The sequence below is a fragment of the Triticum urartu genome, chromosome 7A (genome assembly GCF_056163025.1).
Source record: "Triticum urartu cultivar PI428250 chromosome 7A, HENAU_Tu73, whole genome shotgun sequence".
Lineage (NCBI taxonomy): Eukaryota > Viridiplantae > Streptophyta > Magnoliopsida > Poales > Poaceae > Triticum > Triticum urartu.
Genome location: NC_141879.1, coordinates 305464557 through 305484627, shown reverse-complemented (window position 1 = coordinate 305484627; position 20071 = coordinate 305464557). Strand labels below are relative to the sequence as shown.

At 44.3% G+C, this 20071-nt stretch overlaps 2 protein-coding genes across 4 annotated transcripts; both read right to left on the bottom strand.

Annotated features, from left to right (window-relative positions):
- Positions 1–3653: 3653 nt before the first annotated feature.
- On the bottom strand, positions 3654–9910 carry LOC147959399 (O-fucosyltransferase 6-like). 2 transcript variants are annotated; one of them, XM_087538014.1, is made up of 11 exons: positions 9564–9910; positions 9414–9476; positions 8792–8882; positions 8553–8629; positions 7534–7622; positions 7240–7423; positions 6600–6781; positions 5389–5491; positions 4965–5296; positions 4321–4865; positions 3654–4030 (listed from the first exon to the last, which is right to left on the bottom strand). In XM_087538014.1, exons 1-10 carry the CDS (start codon positions 9753–9755, stop codon positions 4370–4372), a joined length of 1809 nt encoding a protein of 602 aa, XP_087394140.1. In that variant the 5' UTR covers positions 9756–9910; the 3' UTR covers positions 3654–4030; positions 4321–4369. The 2 variants fall into 2 exon arrangements, with proteins under 2 accessions (XP_087394140.1, XP_087394139.1); XM_087538013.1 differs by lacking the exon at positions 3654–4030 and having other exon boundaries at positions 4075–4865.
- Positions 9911–14884: 4974 nt separating this feature from the next.
- LOC125530173 (WD repeat-containing protein DWA2) lies at positions 14885–18872 on the bottom strand. Of its 2 annotated transcripts, none has more exons than XM_048694581.2 (14): positions 18686–18872; positions 18507–18590; positions 18257–18389; positions 18038–18149; positions 17431–17530; positions 17150–17277; positions 16972–17041; positions 16429–16517; positions 16048–16093; positions 15872–15942; positions 15725–15798; positions 15592–15650; positions 15414–15492; positions 14885–15320 (listed from the first exon to the last, which is right to left on the bottom strand). In XM_048694581.2, the coding sequence occupies exons 1-13, from the start codon at positions 18731–18733 to the stop codon at positions 15451–15453; spliced, it is 1056 nt and encodes a 351-aa protein (XP_048550538.2). In that variant the 5' UTR covers positions 18734–18872; the 3' UTR covers positions 14885–15320; positions 15414–15450. The 2 variants fall into 2 exon arrangements, with proteins under 2 accessions (XP_048550538.2, XP_048550537.2); XM_048694580.2 differs by having other exon boundaries at positions 15420–15492.
- Between the last annotated feature and the right edge of the window lie 1199 nt (positions 18873–20071).

Below are 20071 nucleotides of genomic sequence, written 5' to 3'. Positions count from 1 at the left end.
CTCAAAGGATGAGGTTCATTGGGGAAGAATACCCCCTTTTATAGGTGGGGAAAAATCCAACCGTTACCCACCAACCAGCCCGCGGCCAGCGGTACTACTGCGCCTGGCCAGCGGTACTACCGCGCCTGGCCAGCGGTACTACCGCAAGGCCGCGCGGTACTACTGCTTTCATCCAAGCGGTACTACCGCACGGCGGTGTGGTACTACCGTACCGACCCACAGTACTGCCGCAATCCCAGCACAGAACCGATAAACATACGCACAGGAGCTGGAGGCGGAACTTCCGCACGCACGGTACTACCGCGCCCCCCATGCGGTACTACCCCGAGGCAAAAGTCCCAGCCAGGGAAAAAGGGAAACTTCCGTGCCTACTTCCGCAAAGAAACGGAAGTAGTAAAAACCCGACACAGTAGTACTGCCGAGGGGCGGTACTACTGCCTGAACGCATAACGCGGTACTACCGCACGGCGAAAGCGGTACTACCGCGGTAGGTGCGGATGTAAAAAATTACATCCGCTCCTACTACCGCAAAGGGGCGGCACTAGCCTGGTGGGCAGCGGTAGTGCGGCTCTAGGGGAGCGGTACTACCGTGGGCACCTGCGGTACTACCGTGCCACTGCACGGTACTACCGCTGATGCCTACGGTACTACCGCTTTCCTGGGAGCAGTACTACCGCAACCAACAATGGCAGCCACACAAGGGAGGCAAGAAAACGGAGAAAGCTCCAAGGAAGAAGGAGGGGAAAAGAAGAAGACGTGTACGTGAAGAAACCACCCAAACCTTTCCAACGCGGACCTGACAAAACCACACTCAAGAGAACAAGAACTGCCATAACTTCTGCATACGAGCTCCGAATTGAGCAAACTCAAGCTTGTTGGAAACAAGACGACGAGTAGCATCAAAACAACGACTGGTTATAGAAAGAAGAGGCATGGGAGGTATGCCAACAAATAGAGGAGTGAAACCTCCAACCGAGAAGAACCAGCAAAACCTCCAACAACGAAAACATCATAGAGTATGCAAGCAAACTCCGTTTTCGATGAACTCAAACTTGTCATCAAGATGACCAAAGGCTCTAAGACTCTCAAAGAGAACCAAACAAGAACCAAGAAAGATGATGCAAGGATGCAATGGTTTGAGCTCTCAGCGAACGATACGATCAAGCTACTCATCGAGAGCCCCCCTTGATAGTACGGCAATCGATCCTATAACCCAGTCTCCCAACTACCATCATGAGACTGGTAAAATAGAAAACCTATCAAGGGCAAACCTTTGCCTTGCACATGGTCCACTTGAGCTAGATGAGGACGATCTTGACCCCCTCAAGTTGGACCATCTTTCTTGATTGGGTTGACTTGATGAAGACTAGTTGATTGCTCCCCCATACTCCACTATGGGTGAGCCACTCTTCCGCACATCTTCATAAGTCCATTGTCATCACAAAGGACGGCAAGCTTCAAGCATTTGATCTCTTCGTGATGCTCCACTTGAACTTGCACACCGCAACCTAACCCCATAAAGAACCCTCACGAAGACCATGGGTTAGTACACGAAGCGTAATTGACAATGCTTACCATACCATGGGATCACTTGATCCCTCTCGGTACATCTTCTACGCTTTGTGGGTTGGTCAACTTGATTCACTCTTTGACTTAGTCTTGTTCAACCTCTCACAAGACCAATCTTTAGGTAATTCCTTGAATAGCACCTTGGTCGACACAAACTCTTCTTGAAACCAACACATGTACTCCAAGAAAAGCCTATGAACAAAAACCTTCAAATATAACTCAAGGCAACCATTAGTCCATAGAGATTGTCATCAATTACCAAAACCAAACATGGGGGCACCGCATGTTCTTTCAGCCGTCCTCCATTCGAGCCGCTCTTCGTGACCCGCTCTGGATGGCTGTGATGCAAGAGGAGTTTGACGCCCTGTTGCGCAACCGGACGTGGCAGCTTGTTCCCCGTTCCCGGCACGCCAACGTGATTACCGAGAAGTGGGTCTTCAAACACAAGCTCCGTCCTGATGGTACCCTTGATCGCTATAAAGCGCGTTGGGTCGTTCGTGGCTTCCGACAGCGTGTTGGCATTGACTTCACCGACACCTTCGCTCCGGTCGTCAAGCCCGGCACGATACGCACGGTTCTTCACCTTGCGGTCTCCCGTGCTTGGCCGGTGCACGAGATGGACGTCTCCGACGCCTTCCTTCATGGTCACTTCGAGGAGAAGGTATTCTGCCAGCAGCCCACCGGGTTTGTTGACCCGGCGCTTCCCGACCACGTGTGCCTGCTCTCGCGGTCCTTGTACGGCTTCAAGCAGGCTCCGCGCGCTTGATACCAGCGCATCGCGGCGTTTCTCCACCAACTTGGGTTCCGCTCTACCCGCTCGGACACCTCGCTCTTCGTCTATCATCAGGGCTCTGACATGGCCTACTTACTGCTCTATGTCGACGACATCATCCTGACGGCATGTACGGCTGGTCTCCTCAGTCAGCTCACGGCTCGTCTTCGCGCTGAGTTCGTCATCAAGGACTTGGGCCCTTTGCACTACTTCCTCGATGTCGAGGTGGTGCGCCGTCCGGATGGCTTCTTCCTTCATCAGCGGAAGTACGTTCATGAGCTCCTGGAGCGCGTCGGCCTGCTTAACTGCAAGCCCGCCGCCACGCCTATTGATACGAAGGCCAAGCTTTCTGCCACGGATGGTTCTCCTGCTTCGGATGCTGCTTTCTATCGGTCTATCGTTGGTGCTATCTAGTACCTCGCTCTGACTCGACCGGAGATCCAGTATGTCGTGCAGCAGGTGTGTCTTCATATGCATGCCCCCTGAGGCGTTCACTAGGCTGCCGCAAGCGGATTCTCCGCTATGTCTGTGGCACTATGGATCTTAGCGTCACGCTTCACGCCTCCGTTGACATCGCCCTCACCGCCTACTCTAATGCAGACCGGGCGGGCTGCCCTGACACTCGTCGCTCCACCTCAGACTATTGTATCTACCTTGGACCCTCACTTATATCGTGGTCATCAAGCGGCAGCCTACGGTCTCTCGTTTCAGTGCTGAGGCTGAGTATCGTGCGGTGGCCAACGCCGTCGCCGAGTGTTCATGGCTTCGCCAGCTGCTTCAGGAGCTCTCTTGCCATGTTGACCGTGCCATGGTGGTCTACTGCGCGGTCTACCTCTCCGCTAACCCGGTGCATCATCGACGGACCAAGCATATTGAGTTGGATATTTATTTTGTTCGGGAACAGGTGGCCCTTGGCCATATTCGTGTTTTACATGTTCCTACTTTCGAACAATTTGCAAATATCATGACCAAGGGCTTGCCTACGACGTCATTTGAGAAGTTTCGGTCCAATCTTTGCGTCAGCCGCGATGCCGCTTTGACTGCGGAGGGGTGTTGAGTATATGTGTTGTGTGCATATTGTATATTGGACCCGCCTCCTAGTTCATTGTATAGTTGAGGTCCGTGGCCCACCTTTATACATCATATATACATACCTATGCACGAGAGCAATACATCGTGCAATTCTCATAACATACATCTATTGTGCCGGTGTTGTGCCGGTGTAGTTGGGCTTCGTGTACTCCCTCCGTTCCATAATAATCGTTTTTTAACATAGCTTGAAAAACGATCTTATATTGTGGGACAGAAGAAGTATCATGTAACATGTATTGGCCAGAATGAATGGGTTTGGACTGTCTCTGTCTTAAGCGAAGAATTCAACGCTAGGATAAGGCTCCAAACAAAGTCGATCGGGGGAGTAGCATTTTGATGTTGGCTGGAGCAGAGCGAGGACGCCATTTGGCACGTGATTGGGCTATCAAAAGAACGCACCATATTTCATGGCTGCAATCAGGCTGCTTATTTTTATATGTGCCTGGCATTTGTAGAACCTCCCTCAGAGGCGACAAGAATTCTAGAACCACATTTTCAAGGGGGGATTCATAAACAAGCTGATCGGACAGAAGGTATATTGACCTGGCAGTTTTGCTGAAATGCAGACTCCGTGGATGTGCTGCTCAAATGCCATTGCTGCAAAAATAAGTCAGAGATGTGCATCTTAGACACCACCAGAATGAGTTGCAGAAAAGTGAATAAAATACAAACGAGCGTATGCTATACAGCATACCACACACATTACAAACTCAACGATATCAGCACACACCCTCTATGATACCGGACTAACAAAAGGAAGGGTGCAGTACGAGCTAACTAGAGCGCAAGAGGGGGGGGGGGGGGGGGGGGGGGGGGGGTTGCATATTTTACACAGCACACACAAAATATGTACATTTAAAGGGGCAAAAAATCCATCAGCTGCTCACCAAAACTCTGCCGGCTGGTTAACATCTACCTACGGCCTGGGTAACTTGTCTAATCTGAAAGAACCTCCTCCAACTCAGGATCATCTGGTCTCACCAACGCATCATCCTCCGCTTCCGGGTCAGCTATCTCCTCTTTCTCTTCACTAGTGTCATCTTCTTTCTCCGCACTAGTGTCGTCTTCTTTCTCCGCGCTAGTGTCATTTTCTTCCGCACTGGATCCTCCCAACTCCTCGTTGGTATGATTAGCAACTGTGGGCTCGGTAATGGCTTTCCCTCCCTCGCTGCCATTACTCAATCCTTGCTCGCTTTGAAGGTTAGGTTTGGTCGGTGTTTTGGGATCGGTGTTTTCACATATACATGTCGAGGGGTTCTCGTGGAACTCCCCCCTTCCTGGCCTCAGCTCTTTGGGCTCCCCCATAAATCCTTTCTGGGCCATGTGCACTTTGGAGGAGAATGCATCCCAGGACATGTTTCCTCTGCTCAAGAATAACGAGTAGAGCCTTCTCGCATTTGGTCGGATCGTTCTCTTATGCCCAAGATATCTCCTGCCACGGCCACCAATGTATGGTCAGAACTAACATTAGATCCCTATACAAGGAAAACCATGATGACAACCAAGGGATATCAGCAGAATAAGGTTATACCTTCGCCCAGCCAAAATTTTGGCCATATTACCATTGTTGTTGGTCACAAAAGCATCGCTTCCATCACAGACAATGAAATCAAGTGCGGCCATGCGAGATGAGTACTTTGAGAACGGAGCCAGCTCATCTTTGCTTGCTACTGTTTCTTTGGTATGAAGATTGGGCAAGAGCGCTTTCAGGGGTGCTAATGTCTTTGCCCCACCATATATATCTCCAGAGGCAACATAAATATGAACATTGTTTCTGTAGCCCAGTGCCCTCAACATCAACCCCACCTCTTCAGGAGTTAGCGGGCATCTACCGTGCCTTCTTTCTTTCTCTGGATTGCTAGCCTGAAATGCAAAATAGCAAAGATTGCATTCATAATATTTATATGTGACTTCATGACTAAGTACCTAACAATACATTATGATATCATACACACATGCAAGGTTTTCCATCTCTTCCGTATCACACCAAGTTCTCTCTTCTCTTTTTCTCCACCACCGTAGTAGCACCCAGAAAAGGCAAGCATATCTGGTTCAAATCTGGCATCACAAAACATTGACAACATTAAAACTAAATATCCCCCCTAAAAAAGGAGTGCACAGCAATTGGGGTAAACATTTTTGTAGCTTTGACAGTACATTTTTGTTTTGAGAAGTAGGGCCAGAAATCACATTTGCTGATGGAGACATAGACAATAGTGGTTTACTTCACTAGCCAAGTGTGCAATTAATCCTACGAACCTAGCAGCCAAATATACAGAGGACCATACTTAATTGTTTGTCATAATGATTTTAGTTGTCAGAAAACCAGGCGGGCGATTTTTCCTGAAGTGAGGAGCGGCTGGTTTTTTTTTTGGGAGCAGCAGCCTGTTCATTTTCAATTGATTTTTCCCCTTCCAGCGAACAGTAGAGAGGAGAAGCACACAAAGAGAAGCGTGCGAGCACTGACAGGCTGACCCACCAAGCATTTTAGCAACTACTGACCTGGGGTAGATTCTCGCCTGAACAGGCTTGCATCTCCACTAAATGGGCTGTCAGCCCAGCCTACGATCAGAGCCAGAGGCGTTTGGCTGTCGAATGCTTTCTAGCGATCAAAACGCATCCGGAATGGGCCTGAGGACGTTGAACCGTTTTCCCATCACTTATAGGTGGCATGATGGGTATGACGGACCAACAACCAAGGAAGCTTCCTCCCTATAATATTATTATTAGGTAGAGAGTGTTGACCAGCAACTTATAGACATCTCCCTTCACTCCTTTGTACATCCCCCCCGTAGACTATGCTCAATTAGGGTTTTCCTGGTAAACAAGGCATCATGCTCATAATATCAATAACATACTTGCTAAGAAGCTAGCATTATGCTCATCCCCAGCCCGGTTAACCGATCCTTGTGCTCTAAACTGTCTTGACTCATATCAAACTATGCTGTTCACAGCACAGAATGAGATAACCTAATACTCCCTCCGTTCCAAAATATAGTGTATAGTTTTTTTGAAAAATCAAACTTCTCTATGTTTGACCAGCTTTATAGAACAAAATTTGAAAATCTACAATACCAAATCAGTAGGTCGTATATCGATAAGCTTTCTCTCACTTTGCATCAAAGAAAAATGTGAGCTGAATCATGAAAATTTGAAGTGGGAGCACCTTAAATGAAGAGCAATAAAATACGTGCTCCTCTCCCGCATTCTCTGTATTATCTTTTCACCCATTTCTTGTATTGGGTCAGTAAATCTCAATGCATGGTAGTTAACTCTGCATCTCAGCTTTTGCAGATCAGAATCCAACCTGTTTGCTAGCCTATAATCAAATTTTGTTAGTCGAACAACCTGCATCAGGTGAAAGAAGAGATATAAGCTACCCTAGTAATTTAATCACAGAAGTCAATTCTCTTACATTGTCACAAAAACAACTTCTAATAGGGGGCTACAGCTTCGGAAAATGCTAACAAAATGAAGTAGTAACATTTTCTTTACCAAAAAGAGTTCTTAACAGTTCCCCAGCAGAAGAAGTCATTTTGAAAATCAATATGATCACGCAGGTTGTTGTCTAAATTCAGGTTTAAGCATAGCTACATAACCTATCGTCCTAGTGCTCCACAGCATGGAGTCTACAAATGCCTTGTACATACTCCTCTTTTATGTGCATATTCCTCTTTTAATATAAATATGCATATGTACTATTGGGGCCTTTCGTATACTTGCATACGAAATGTCTCTATTTCACAGTTCATACCATCCAAATGAGGAGCACGAGTATGCGATAAATAAGTTGAGCAGATACTTACATGTTTCTTAATAAGTGCAGGCAACACACGGTTCAAGTAACATCGCTGAGTGCATTTGCGGGGCACACGCATTCTATGAGGAGCCCACAGTTTACCTCCTATCTTTGGAAGCTCTTTCACAATCCTTACATCCTTTGATAGAAATGAGATGAACCAGTCGGCGTTAAAAATTTCAGCAAAGTCACTGCAGAGTGCAGAGAAATGGTATAAACACAAACAACACATTTCAGTCTTCTTAAAAACATGAGCAGACCTAGAAGGCTAGGATGAGAAATTGTTGGTACTCGAAAAAACCTTGCATCTTTCCAGAAGGAGGTTTGGTCCAATTTGGGAACAACAAGTGTTGCATTTAAAATACGTGCAGCAACAACAGCATCAATTATCTGAGAAGAAGCACACGTTAATCAGGATAATGGGCATAGTTATGAACATCATAATATGTAATCAGAAAACACACATAGCTACTACAGAGTTAGCTGTGAAACATGAAGAGACACTCCTCAGCTTACTCACTTCCAAAATAAAATTGCAGAGACCTCAGACTTCAAGCTTTGCCACATCCTTACACACTACTCACTCCGTCCCAAAATAACTGTCTCAAGCTTAGTACAACTTTGTATTAGTACAAAGTTGAGACACTTATTTTGGGACGGAGGGAGTACTATACTCGGGAGGTGCCTAACTGTTCACAGAATTAGCCTATACTGTTCAAAGTCTGACTGAAGATTACTAATGGTTTTAAATATTGCAAGAGAATACAAGCTCTAACTTGTGTTGTGTTTTATGTGAAGTACTACTTACAATACTCATGAGAAGATATGATCCATATTTGCACGCTTAATTCTGGATATGTGGGCAATAGGCTACCTGCTTCTTCAGGTGATATTGCCTAGAAACCACATCTTTTCAAAATTCAAAAACGCAAGCAAGTTGCATATGTGTATCAATAAGTTTGATTTGTTATGCATTTGTATTCATATGTAACGATACCAGCTCAGTTCTAATACTGAATCCAGTATTAGTTTAGCCACTTGAAAATACATTTCCTAATGATTATTTCATTTATAATCAGGATATCTAAAACATAGTAAACCTGGAAAAGAACCCTTGGTATTTTGGAGCAGATAGAGTAAATGAAATAATAATATTACAAAAACAAACTCAAGCTCTAGCACTAAGAGAATGAGAGTGTATTAAGACAGTAGGCTTTCTTCATACACATATTTAAACTGGTTGTTTACATGTTTTGCCATACACATCTACATGCATTATAATATTCGAGCAGGAACATGTGGCAGTTGCACATGTCTTACCCCTGTTCTCTGTTGATTGAGGCCCCCACTTGTAACAATCATCAAATAACGGTCTGGATGTGTCATAACACCTGAATCTGCACAATTTGAAACACTTCAGAGGCACCGCTACCACCAACACCATTTCCAGGATATGCATTATAAGATTGTAAGATTGTAGAACAAATCTAATATCTGAAATGGCCTATGTGGGTACTGCAAATTCTAATCAACCATCTATGGCAAAAAATATTGCGCACCAAGAAACTTGCTGCTTGAGTTGCTGCACCCATAGAATTTGCTAGCGAGCTTCGAACCCCAGAGGCCATCTGTCGCAGTCCAACCACCTTTCTGCAGTTTGAGAAATTGAAACTAACTAAGCAATCCTGAAAACAAAGTTCTATTTTAACATACTTTAGCCAGAAAAAAAAAGGTTTACCAAAAGGGGAAAAGGTCTAGACTGGAAATAATCTGCAGCGGCACAGAAAAACAAAAATCCACTTTAACTCACACCTTTACAAACCCATGGAAACAAGTTCAGAAATACGCTGGAGCATGCAAATATAAGTTCTTCTGAAATAAGATAGAAAGGGAGCTCAGCCAAATAGGTTACCACCAACTAATTTACTTACAATGGCACACTAAATTGAACCTAGTCCACTTATATCTCCCAGTTAAAGCAATAACCACATAAACAGAACGATTGGCTACAAAGACAGGAGCAATGCAGCGTACTCAAGTCATTAAGTCAATACTCCACCAAACAGAACACAATAATCATGTGCAATTGATTTGGTTCTCTAAATGCTAAATCGATTGGGTGAATACTGAACACAATGAGGAACTAGCTCGCTTAATCTAAGCGGGGAAGCACATGCTTACTGGAACGCGGGAAATCTCGCGGCGCCCGGGCTCCACTAGGCTGCCGCCGCCAGAGCTGTTCAGCTGCGAAAGCACACGCGTGGAACGACACGAGTTAGATCGAGAGATGTGAAGGAAAAGGTAGAAGCAAGTAGGGTAGCAGTGGAGTACCAGAGCATGCGGGGAGCGGTGGCGGGAGTAGGCGAGGGCCGGGTGGTCGGACAGAGGCGGCGGGGAGACGTAGAGCAGCGTGACGGCGGCGAGGAGGAAGAGCAGCAGTAGCGCCGCCGCCGGCAGAACGGCGCGGCGCGGGCACGGGCACGGGTGGTGGTTGTGGCCGCCGCGCCGGCGCGGCAGGACCATCCCGGGCCCGGCGGACGGAGATCTCAGGACAGGGAGAGAGCGCCGCGGCGACGGCGGCGGCGAAGCAGTCGCGGAGACAGCGGCGACATGGGAGCCCTACGGATCAGTAGTGTGTTCGAACTTTCGAGATGGAGTAGTATACAAGCGTACGGCGAGTGTACTAATCAGGCCTCTTTTGGTTCATAGGATAGGATTATCATAGGAATAGGAATTTTGTAGGAAATGAGATGACATGTATCTCAAATCCTATGAATAGGAATAGAAAATAAGATGTCATTCGGTTGACATCAAAGGAATTTTTTCATTGAGTATAGGTTCTTTTTTATTTTAGTATGAAATGCGGAGGATAGGAACCAATCCTATGGAGAAATAGGAATCTATTCCTATGAACCAAAGGGCTTTAAAAGAAAAAATCCTATAAGAATCCTATCCTCTAGAATTTCTATGAAATTCTTTCAAACCAAAGGAGGCCTTAAACTGGATCGCGGTTTTGGTCTTCTTTTCTGCTACTCGTGTCCGTAGGTCGCATTTTTTTTTTCTTTTTTTTGCGGGTGAAACGAGAATATATTAGTTAAGTAATGTCATTACACTCGTTTTCACAAATCATACGTAAATCATCTGGCCCTGAATGAACAAAATCATCGACCAACCGTGTCTGTAGTTTATCACACAATAGCAAATAGTATGTTTGTGCATTGCAAAGGAAAAAAAAAATCAAACTATGTCAAAATAAGATAAGGACTTTTAAAATGTTATTCATAAACTATGTGTGAATCATGTCACGATGAGACAAGAGACTTTTAAGAAGTCATTTCAAAAGTTGAAAATGTGATGGTCTCATCATGACTTGATCTTCTAAAGTGCCATAATGAAATATTTTTTTGGCTAAGCAAGCTGCATTGATGAATCCTATCTCAGCTAGACTGATGAATAATGTGTCTCACCTTGACCTAGCATCATGGTGTTTTTCATGACCAATACAACTATAGTACCAGAATAAACATAGCTATGTATAAAGGCAAATTAGACATTTAGTCATTTTCGTGTAGCTTACAGAAATTAAGCCATAGGAAGTTGTGTCTATTTTATCTGGGGCAAGCGGTTGTATAGAACACAAAATCCCTTTTTTAACCAATGCGTGATGGACTAAATAAAATCATAAAACAACCTCTACGTATACCCTAAAAGAGTTCTATCTAAGCGATGATTCGTTTTGTTCGTTATTTACATATATGTTTGAATTTTGTGAACATTTTCTAAAATTTCATGAACATTATTTTCAAATTGTTGAATATGTTTTGAATTCGTGATCACTTTTTAAAAATCATGAACGTTTGTTTTGAAATCATGATTTTTTTTATAATATGCAAACAGTTTTTAAAAATCTTGAACATTTTATGATTTCCCTACCATTTTTTGAATTCATTGACATTTTATGATTTAAAAAAAAAGTCTTCAACTCACTTTGGATATTTTGGAAATACCGAATTAATTTAAAAAAAGGAAAAACATAAACATAAATAAGAAAAGAAAAGGCGAAAAAAAGGAAGTAAAAACAGCAGGGGGACATCATGCCTGTACATGGGAGCGGGAGTGCTTGCAGAAAAAAGAAGAGAAAAAGGGTGATCCATGGATCAAACCCGGGTTTCCCGGGTGAAGTACCGAAGCGTTTACCACTACGGCAGTTCTGTGCTTGTGATGTATGAGGGTAATATCGTTTAAGAATGAAGCCCCAAGACGACTTTAAAAAAATGAAATCGTTTATTTTTTTCACTTATAGGTGGCATAGTAGGTAATTTATGACAACTCGGGAGTAATTTAAATGACGGACGGGCAGAAGCAATAGCCTCTTTAGTATTAGGTAAAGATAAAGATTAGACTCACTACATAATTTTGATGAGTTTGTATACAGTCGTTGTGCTTTATCTGTATTTTATTGTTATTATAACTAGACTGAACTAGATAATACCCCGCGCGTTGTTCTGGATGTTTCTATTTTCCATAAAGAAAAATGTATATTGTTAAGTTGGGTAGGGGGCAACTTATTTCAGTTTATTCTAAAAGCAAGCAAAAGAACTGACCCTTACAACCATTGGATACAGTTGCCCAACATTTGTACCCCGCCGGATTCAAGTGTTGATAGAGGTGAGGGTGTCCCGATGTTTCGATAAGAGGTAGCTATCGCTTTTAGTGAAAGTCGACTTTGAAAATCCGACTACGAACGTGCCAGAACGTCGCGCCATAGCAATCACTAAACCAACTCCAAGAGGTTATTAGCCAGGGTACGATCAACCCAACCACATGGGTCTATTTCCTACTCACAAACTAAGAACATGTAAGAAAATGATATTGCATTCTGAATATTGCGAATTTAAGAGGAAAACTTTACTAATCAACTGGCGTTCTGTGATGTCTTGGTCTGTTCGTTGAACACAAGCGAAGGACGCAAGTTGTAGCTATGGTGAACTTTAATCAAAATAAAACCCAAGTCTAACAGGTGTCTTAAGGGCGGTATTTATATAAGGAAAAAGAGAGGTGACTTTGTCCACCCTTACAAGGTGAAACACCTCTTGAGTCGTTTTCCTTAAAATACGGACTCTAAAAATAGCCTACGAGTATTATTTCGAAATTACATGGGCCTGACATAAAAATAAGGTGGCGAAGCACCTATAATAAGATATGAACGAAATTTATAAAAGATTTTTTTGTATATTTCGCCTATGTCCTTGTATGTTATCATGGCGACTTTAAAGTGTTGAAAACTCCACTGGAAACTTCATTTTTGTTCCCCCTGCACGCGCCATCCTCTCCATGCTTGATCATGCTTCAATGGTCATCATTCTTCTTCATGTTGGACCCTTCATTTATAAGTAACACAAACATATCCAAATTAGGCAGCATCGTATTCTCATGAATATTAGAATCGTTACCAAAAAACAAAAGTACCTAATAATTTAATTGACATGCGCGACTAGTAATTGGTTCAATATAGGTAGTAGCAGAGGTTCTGGGTGTAACTACAAATGTCCTCATCAAACACATTAAGCTACGGGAGAATGGTGACCAACCAGCATGGCCGCGTGGCCCATGCTGGTTGACCGTGGCAAATTTTTTTTTGATTTTCTTTGGAAGATAAAATTGAGAATTTTTTTGATTTTTTTGGAAGATGAAATTGAGATTTTTTTTTCTTTTGAATTTTTTTAAGATTATTTTTAAAAGATGGAAGCGAGACTTTTATTTCTTTTTCATTTTAAGATTTTTTTAGGTCCTTTTTTTCTTTTTGAGATGGATGAGATGTTCACGTGTTGTGAGAAAGTTTTTCTTTTTAATTTTTTTTTTGAAGAAACCCGCTTTTGTGGCTGGTGTTTCATTGATTTAGCAGGAGGGAGCGGCAAAGGGGTTCCGATCAAGTGATCGTATGAATGGGAGAAAATTACAACCAGTGACTAGGAACGCTGAGCTCCCAGTAGGGTGTGGCTATGGCGATATTTCACGCCATGTCCCCGAAGGGTTGCTCTATGCATTTGGCCCCTGCCAAGCGCCATTGCTCCATGTTCCGGCGGCATGCCTCGACGATGTGCCGCTCGTCAGCTTGTTTCCCTCTGAAGACGCAGGGGTTTCTCTCCAACCATATGTGCCACGCGATGAGGGCCAGCATCGACTTGGTGCCCTTGTGGTTTCCCGGGGCTGCAGTGGTGATGATCCTTTCGGCACAGCCCGTCGACGTAGTCTCGCTGCTCCATCCAGCAGGGTTTAGAGCCTGGCAACCAGCCCAGGCCGCAGCTTGGTTCCAAACCTTCAGGGAGATTGGGCACTCCTAGAAGAGGTGGAAAGATGACTCGAGGTTTCTCATGCACAGAGGGCAGAAGTAGCCATTGGTCCACCCCCTTCGTTGCAGCCTGTCATTGCGCCATAGCTTGTCTTGGTGGAGGAACCAGAGGAACATCTTGATCTTCCCCGGTGCCCAGATCTTTCAAATCAGGCTTCTAAAGCTACTGAGCTGTCCCTCTGCAAATTGCGTGGTGTAGGTCGATTTGGTGGAGAACATCCCTGAGCTGTGCTGCGTCCAGCGGATTGAATCAGGCGTCTGTGCATCGAAGACAAGGCCGGCGCTTCTGATCTCTCTAGCGAGCTGGATGACTTGGCGGACGATGTCGCTACTGTTGGCAAGCCTTAGATCGAGGACCCAGCGGTCACCCTGCAAGGCCTCCTGGACCGATCGGTTCTTCCTGATGGATGTAGCATAGAGCGCCGGGAAAGCCGAGCAAAGTTGGCGGCCTCCCAGCCAGGAAGAGGACCAGAAGGAAGCAGAAGTTCCATTTCCGCAGAGGGAGAAATACACGCACAACTTCTTTTCAAGAGGCCCGTAATGACAAGGCCCAACCACTAGTTAAGTGATTAAGTGCGGCGCACATATCCGCCGGGAATTGTCATTTGCATATCAGTTTTGTACCCCCTCCGTTTCTAAATATTTGTCTTTTTAGAAATTTCAACAAGTGACTACATACAGAGCAAAATGAGTGAATCTATACTCTAAAATATATCTACATACATCCGTATATGATAGTCCATTTGAAATCGCTAAAAAACAAATATTTAGAAACGAAGGGAGTAGTTGCAAAGACATAAGCATGCGATCCTTCCCGGGCGGTAGGTTGTTCATGCGCACAATCGGAGCCACAAGTTTCTCATTAATTAGAATTAGTAATAAGAAATCAGAGATTAGTCTTCAGTTGACTTGCAAGCCGCAGCACTATTAGCATCTACTCCCTCCAATTCCTAAATATAAATATAAGTTCTTTTAGAGATTCCACAATAAACTACATACAAAGCACAATGAGTGAAACTATGCTTTCAAAGGCGTGTGTGTGTGTGTGTGTATATATATATATATATATATATATATATATATATATATATATATATATGAATGTAGTCTCTATAGTGAAACCTCTAAAAAGATTTATATTTAGGAATGGAGAGAGTATTTGGAGTACAATTCAACTCAGGCAAAAAACTCTCAAGACACAAATATACTAGACCTAGACTAAGCCATTTTGTAAGATACAGATGGAATATTGCAATCTGTTGCAGAAAAGCATCCTACAAGAATATTAAGAATTGACCGGTAAACAGAAAAATCCATTGATATTGTAAATCACAACACTAGTACAAACTTCAGCTCAGTCATACTTCATCACATCATGCCAACCAGGCTCATCGGATATCAGAATTCTAATAAGCCCAGAAGCAGCAATTAACTACCACTACCGATATCCACAGTTTCCCCGAAATCCAAAATGAAGAACTAGTGACAAAATTTGAAGATATAGGAGAACTGTTGAAATCTCAGCTGCGCTATATTCTTTTCAACTGTGACTACATCATTTTTTTCTCCAGCAACCATCCTGGACTTCCGTCGCCGTGATTATTGAGATATGAATGGCTTGCTATTGCACCAGGGTTACTAGAACCAAATCATCGCATCAGCCCCTTATAGCAGAACGCACAATGGCAAGAACGAAGCTCTACAACACCAATTATATGCACAACAAACAAGCCTGCCTGTGGGAGAAAAGAACATTTTATTAGAACAAGACATACCATCGGAAATCTTAAAGAACAGCTATAGTGAGAGCTAAGACAAGTATTTCATACACATACACATGAAGTGGAGAAAATAGACCAACAAGCTTCATTTTCTCTGCAGGTGGGGCTTGACAGATTCTAAAACAACCTGACCATCAGAGGATTTCTCAACAGTTAGACAAAATGTAACATTAGAAAGCACAAATCAACATCTACAATAAATAACAAAAAGGTTGCAGATACTCACCCTTCCATCATAAGACAAAGAAGCAAACAAAGATGGATCATGGGAGCTCCATGCAATTCCTACAATTTCAGTCAGCTCTGTGATTCTTTGTCAAAATTTTAATGTACATACAAGTAGGGAGGTTCAACGGTACCATAGATGCTATCTTCGTAGTCAGTATACGAGTGCAGTAATGGTTCTTCTTGCCTAGTGGGCGAACCAGAAGGGCTGCGAAAATAAGATTGGGGGCATCAAAATTACAACCTCAAACAAATTAATCAAATCTGTGAGTAACAGAAACCTTTCGGGTCCAGAGTCATCAGTGCCAACTTTAGCCAACCATAAATTGACAGCTGAATCCGTTCCAGCACTCTATAGAGAAGTTTCAATAGTCAGTTACAATTTAAATTGATATATACTATATTACTACACGCGTGAGAGAGAGCGAGGGCGGGAGGGGGAGGAGGAGAGAGAGACCAGAATCAGCTCATCATACTCAGGATTGTGCCGAACAGCCCATGTCCTGCAAAAATCATTATATCGAGGTCAATTAACTTGATGATCGCTGGAGTAAGAAATCACAAAAGCAAATTAGTAACCATATATATTAAATTGGTGAGTTGACAGCATCATCCCATATAGGTGGTAAAGTGCTACAACACCAGACCAATAAAAAGTAACAACAATGTTGACATGGGACGAATATGCACTCATATGAAGGATTTCAAGCATCAAGGAGCACACATTCACATCAAATATGCATAGAACAAATGGTGCAGGTTTAGAACATTTCATCAACTAAATACACAAAAAAAAACAGATTTTCATTTGAGTTTACTATAAGATACACCAACATACCAATGTGAATGTCCAGGGAGATCCTTCAGAGGATGCTTAAGCATTCTGAGATCCCACAAGCGAATTCCGAATTCGCCCTCTGCTGTTGCCTGCACCGCAAAAGGGAACCTCAAGCAGCATAAACAAACGAAGCTGACTGAAAGAAATTTGCAAACTGTTACTCCGACATGGATACTAGAACCCGACTCAGCAAAAATTTACAAAATAATATTTGAGGTTCCAATGGACTAAATTAACCTTATTATAAAAGGTAATGATAAATTTCAAACCTGCTGCCAAACAAAATCAACAAAAAGAATTTGATCAAACAATAACTAAGTAAGAAGTAGTGGCAAATCCAGATTAAATATTAACTATGTTACTTACACAAGTGCAAGAAAAAGAAACTCTGCAAAGTTGAAAGGTAACGGAGAAAAAGAAACTAATAAAAAAATACCCCTTTTCAGGGTTACCACACAAAAAAGGCAACTCATTAACCTGCTTTTCTTCTGATAGAAGAAATAAAATAGTTTTTATCCGAAGAACAAGATGCACCAAACTCACAATTATGTTTTGCTTCTTGGGGTTATAATCCACATCCCGGATATGAGCATGCTCAATTGCATTTGATCTCCTAAGAACAATTAGTTCATGCACATAGATGTAAGTACAGCATTTGAAAATCCAAACATAAGTATAAGCTCAGATAATCTGATGCGGTCAAGATTGTCAAAGTACTAACTTCATAGAACGGAGATCCCAGAAGTGGAGTGACGAATCAGTTATTGTAGCAACTGCGTTGTGATTGTGTGGATCCCAAGCTCCACCACGTAAATTGGGAAGCATGTCAGCAGATCCCTGTGATATCATCTGCAATTTCGGTACTCAAATTAGGACCATGATGAAGTACTAAACTGATGCTAATAGAGATATTGATGTTTCAGATTTTATAAACTCATATTAGGCATATAAATAATGAAAAGAATTTGTAATGTATGTTAAACAAAAGGATGATCGACACACCTTGGCTGATTTATTTGATGGATCTATGTTCCAGAGAAAAATGTTTCTGTCATTGATGCTAATTAGCTTATCATGCTTCCCCAGTGGCCACCAGAGAACACTGCAAAAACAAACTAGCTAATAAAGATCATATGCATAAAGAGAGATTGTCTCACTACAGATCCTCCACAAAATATCAATATGCAAAGCTAACCAATATTATATGCATAACATGGGAAACTTACAAAACCATGACAGAGATCAGAATTAAAAAAACAGTAACTCAGAATAATTGTATAGTAAAAAAAATCATCTATTGTGTGTTGTGATACGAGTGAGGTACGTTCTGCCAAATTGATATGTTCCGTGTAGTGTACCCGGCTTACTAAAACCCTCTCATATCAGTGCATGCTGCATGTTAGCATTGGCACGGCCAGTCAGAGCATTATAATTTGCCAATTTGGACTTTGCAAATGTGCACCGGCACAGACACATTAAACAACAAACGCATTCTGGGATTCTCGTTACATCTCGTCTAAAATTCAACAAGCACAAACGCATCCTATATGAAAATAAGATTAAGTAGCTCTAGAGCAAGCACAGAACTTCAAGGCAAACAAGAGCGCACCATCTTATTTTGTCCGTGTGGTCATCGAGCGTGAAGAGCTGCTCAAGCTGCGGTGAGTTGGACTGGCCATACAGCTCCGGGATCTTCCAAACGGACGCGCCATAACCCTCGCCTGTCATTCACATGGAGACGCTTTAGAATTGCGTCTCAAAATGCTGAGTGCATCAAAAGAGAGAGGGAGAGAGAGAGAGAGTTCTGAAAAGAGCGGAGCATTTCTACCAGACGTGTAGACCGTGGAGAAGAGCCTGTGGTCGAAGGGGCAGGACTTGAGGTCCCAGATCTCGTTGGGATGGTAGAACAGCCCGTCGCACACGAGCTCGTTCTCCCCCGGCAGCAGCCGGATCAGGTGCACCTATTCTTGGACACGAGGAATTCGAGATCCAATCACGCACCATTCTCAACCACCCAAAGAAGAAATCACCACTCCAATTGCCGCAGTGCAGGGCAGAGTCCCCCGCAAGAAACGTACCTCGTTCTCCTCCTTGAGGCTGAGGGTTCCGGCGAGGAAGGTGGTGGAACCGGCATCCGCGCGCACGTCGGTGATGCACCGCGCCTGGAAGAGGGGAAAAAGAAGATGAGGAGGAAGGAGACGGAAGAGGGCGCCACGGGAGAGTGTTCTAGAAGCTTCGAGAAGGTGGTGTCGCTTGCCTGGTACTTGAGGCCGCCGTAGACGATGCCGCTGGATCCGCCCTGCATTCTCGCTGACGCCGGCGAGACGATCGGAGATGCAAACGGAGATCGCTGAATGGTACCGCGGGTAGTCGTCGCCTTCCACACTCCTTACCAAGATTGAAGTCCGCTTTGCCACACAGGAAACGTGTTTTGGAGTGACCAAACGGACGCGAATTTTGTCCCTTTTTTATTCATTTTGATCGGCCGAGATTGCTCGTCTTTTTCTTTGGATTGGCCAGGCCGTCCACTTAAAAAACAATTTCAAAAAATAACATCCAAATTTAACATAATTAAAGTTCACTTAAACATTAATAAAAATAAAAAAACTAAAGAAAACACCACCCAGCACGCTGCCTTAGGTGTCACCTTTGTTGCAGTCATCGCCAGTGAGGTCGACGAAGGCTGGCCCGGAGGAATTGCTGCAGGGCGCGCGTGCTCCTCCTGCTGATGCTCTCGGCGCACTTCCTCCTCATGCGCTCCTCCTCGTGCTCGGCATGCATCTGGTGCTCGTCGTCGTTGTGCTCCTCCGACAGGTGGAGCTGTAGCCAGGGATCCATGTAGGGCTTTTCTTGCTCCGTCGTCGCGCCCAGGGCGCGATGGCCGACGCCTTCACCCACTCGCGGAGGACGCCGGTCCACGCGTACATCTCCGGCTCGGGCTCCGTGGGCGGCGTGGGCGTGGGCGTGTGCTCGGGCTTGGCCTTGGGCTCATGCAGCGGCAGTGGGTAGACACAGTCCCCCGCCGACGACAGTACGAGGGCCTCCTCCAAGTCATCCCAGCGCGCGTCCTCCTCGCGTTGGCTCTCCTCGAGGGCGCGCTAGAGCGCCGCCTCCAATGCGGACTGGTAGGCCGCCTCCTACTCCCCCAGCGCCACCTCCCAGTTGGGGGAGTCTGCCGCTTACGCCGGGTTGTGTTGCTGCTCCGGGCCTCCGGCAATAGGAGGGCGCAACGCTTGCACACCTCCTCTGTGTGCGCCGCGCCGACCGCGGCACCGCTGATGTTTGCTTGAACTACGTCGGTATTGTGGAAAAACGTAGCATGCAATTTTAAAAAAAATCCTACGCTCACGCAAGATCTATCTAGGAGATGTATAGCAACGAGAGGGAGAGAGTATGTCTACGTACCCTCGTAGACCGAAAGCGGAAGCATTTGACAACACGGTTGATGTAGTCGAACTTCTTCTCGTTCCGATCGATGAAGCACCGAACGTACAACACCCCCGAGTTCTGCCATGTTCAGCTCGATGACGTCCCTCGAACTCTTGATCCAGCAAAGTGTCGAGGGAGAGTTCTGTCAGCACGATGGCGTGGTGACGGTGATGGTGAAGTGATCCCATAGGGCTTCGCCTAAGCACTACATGAA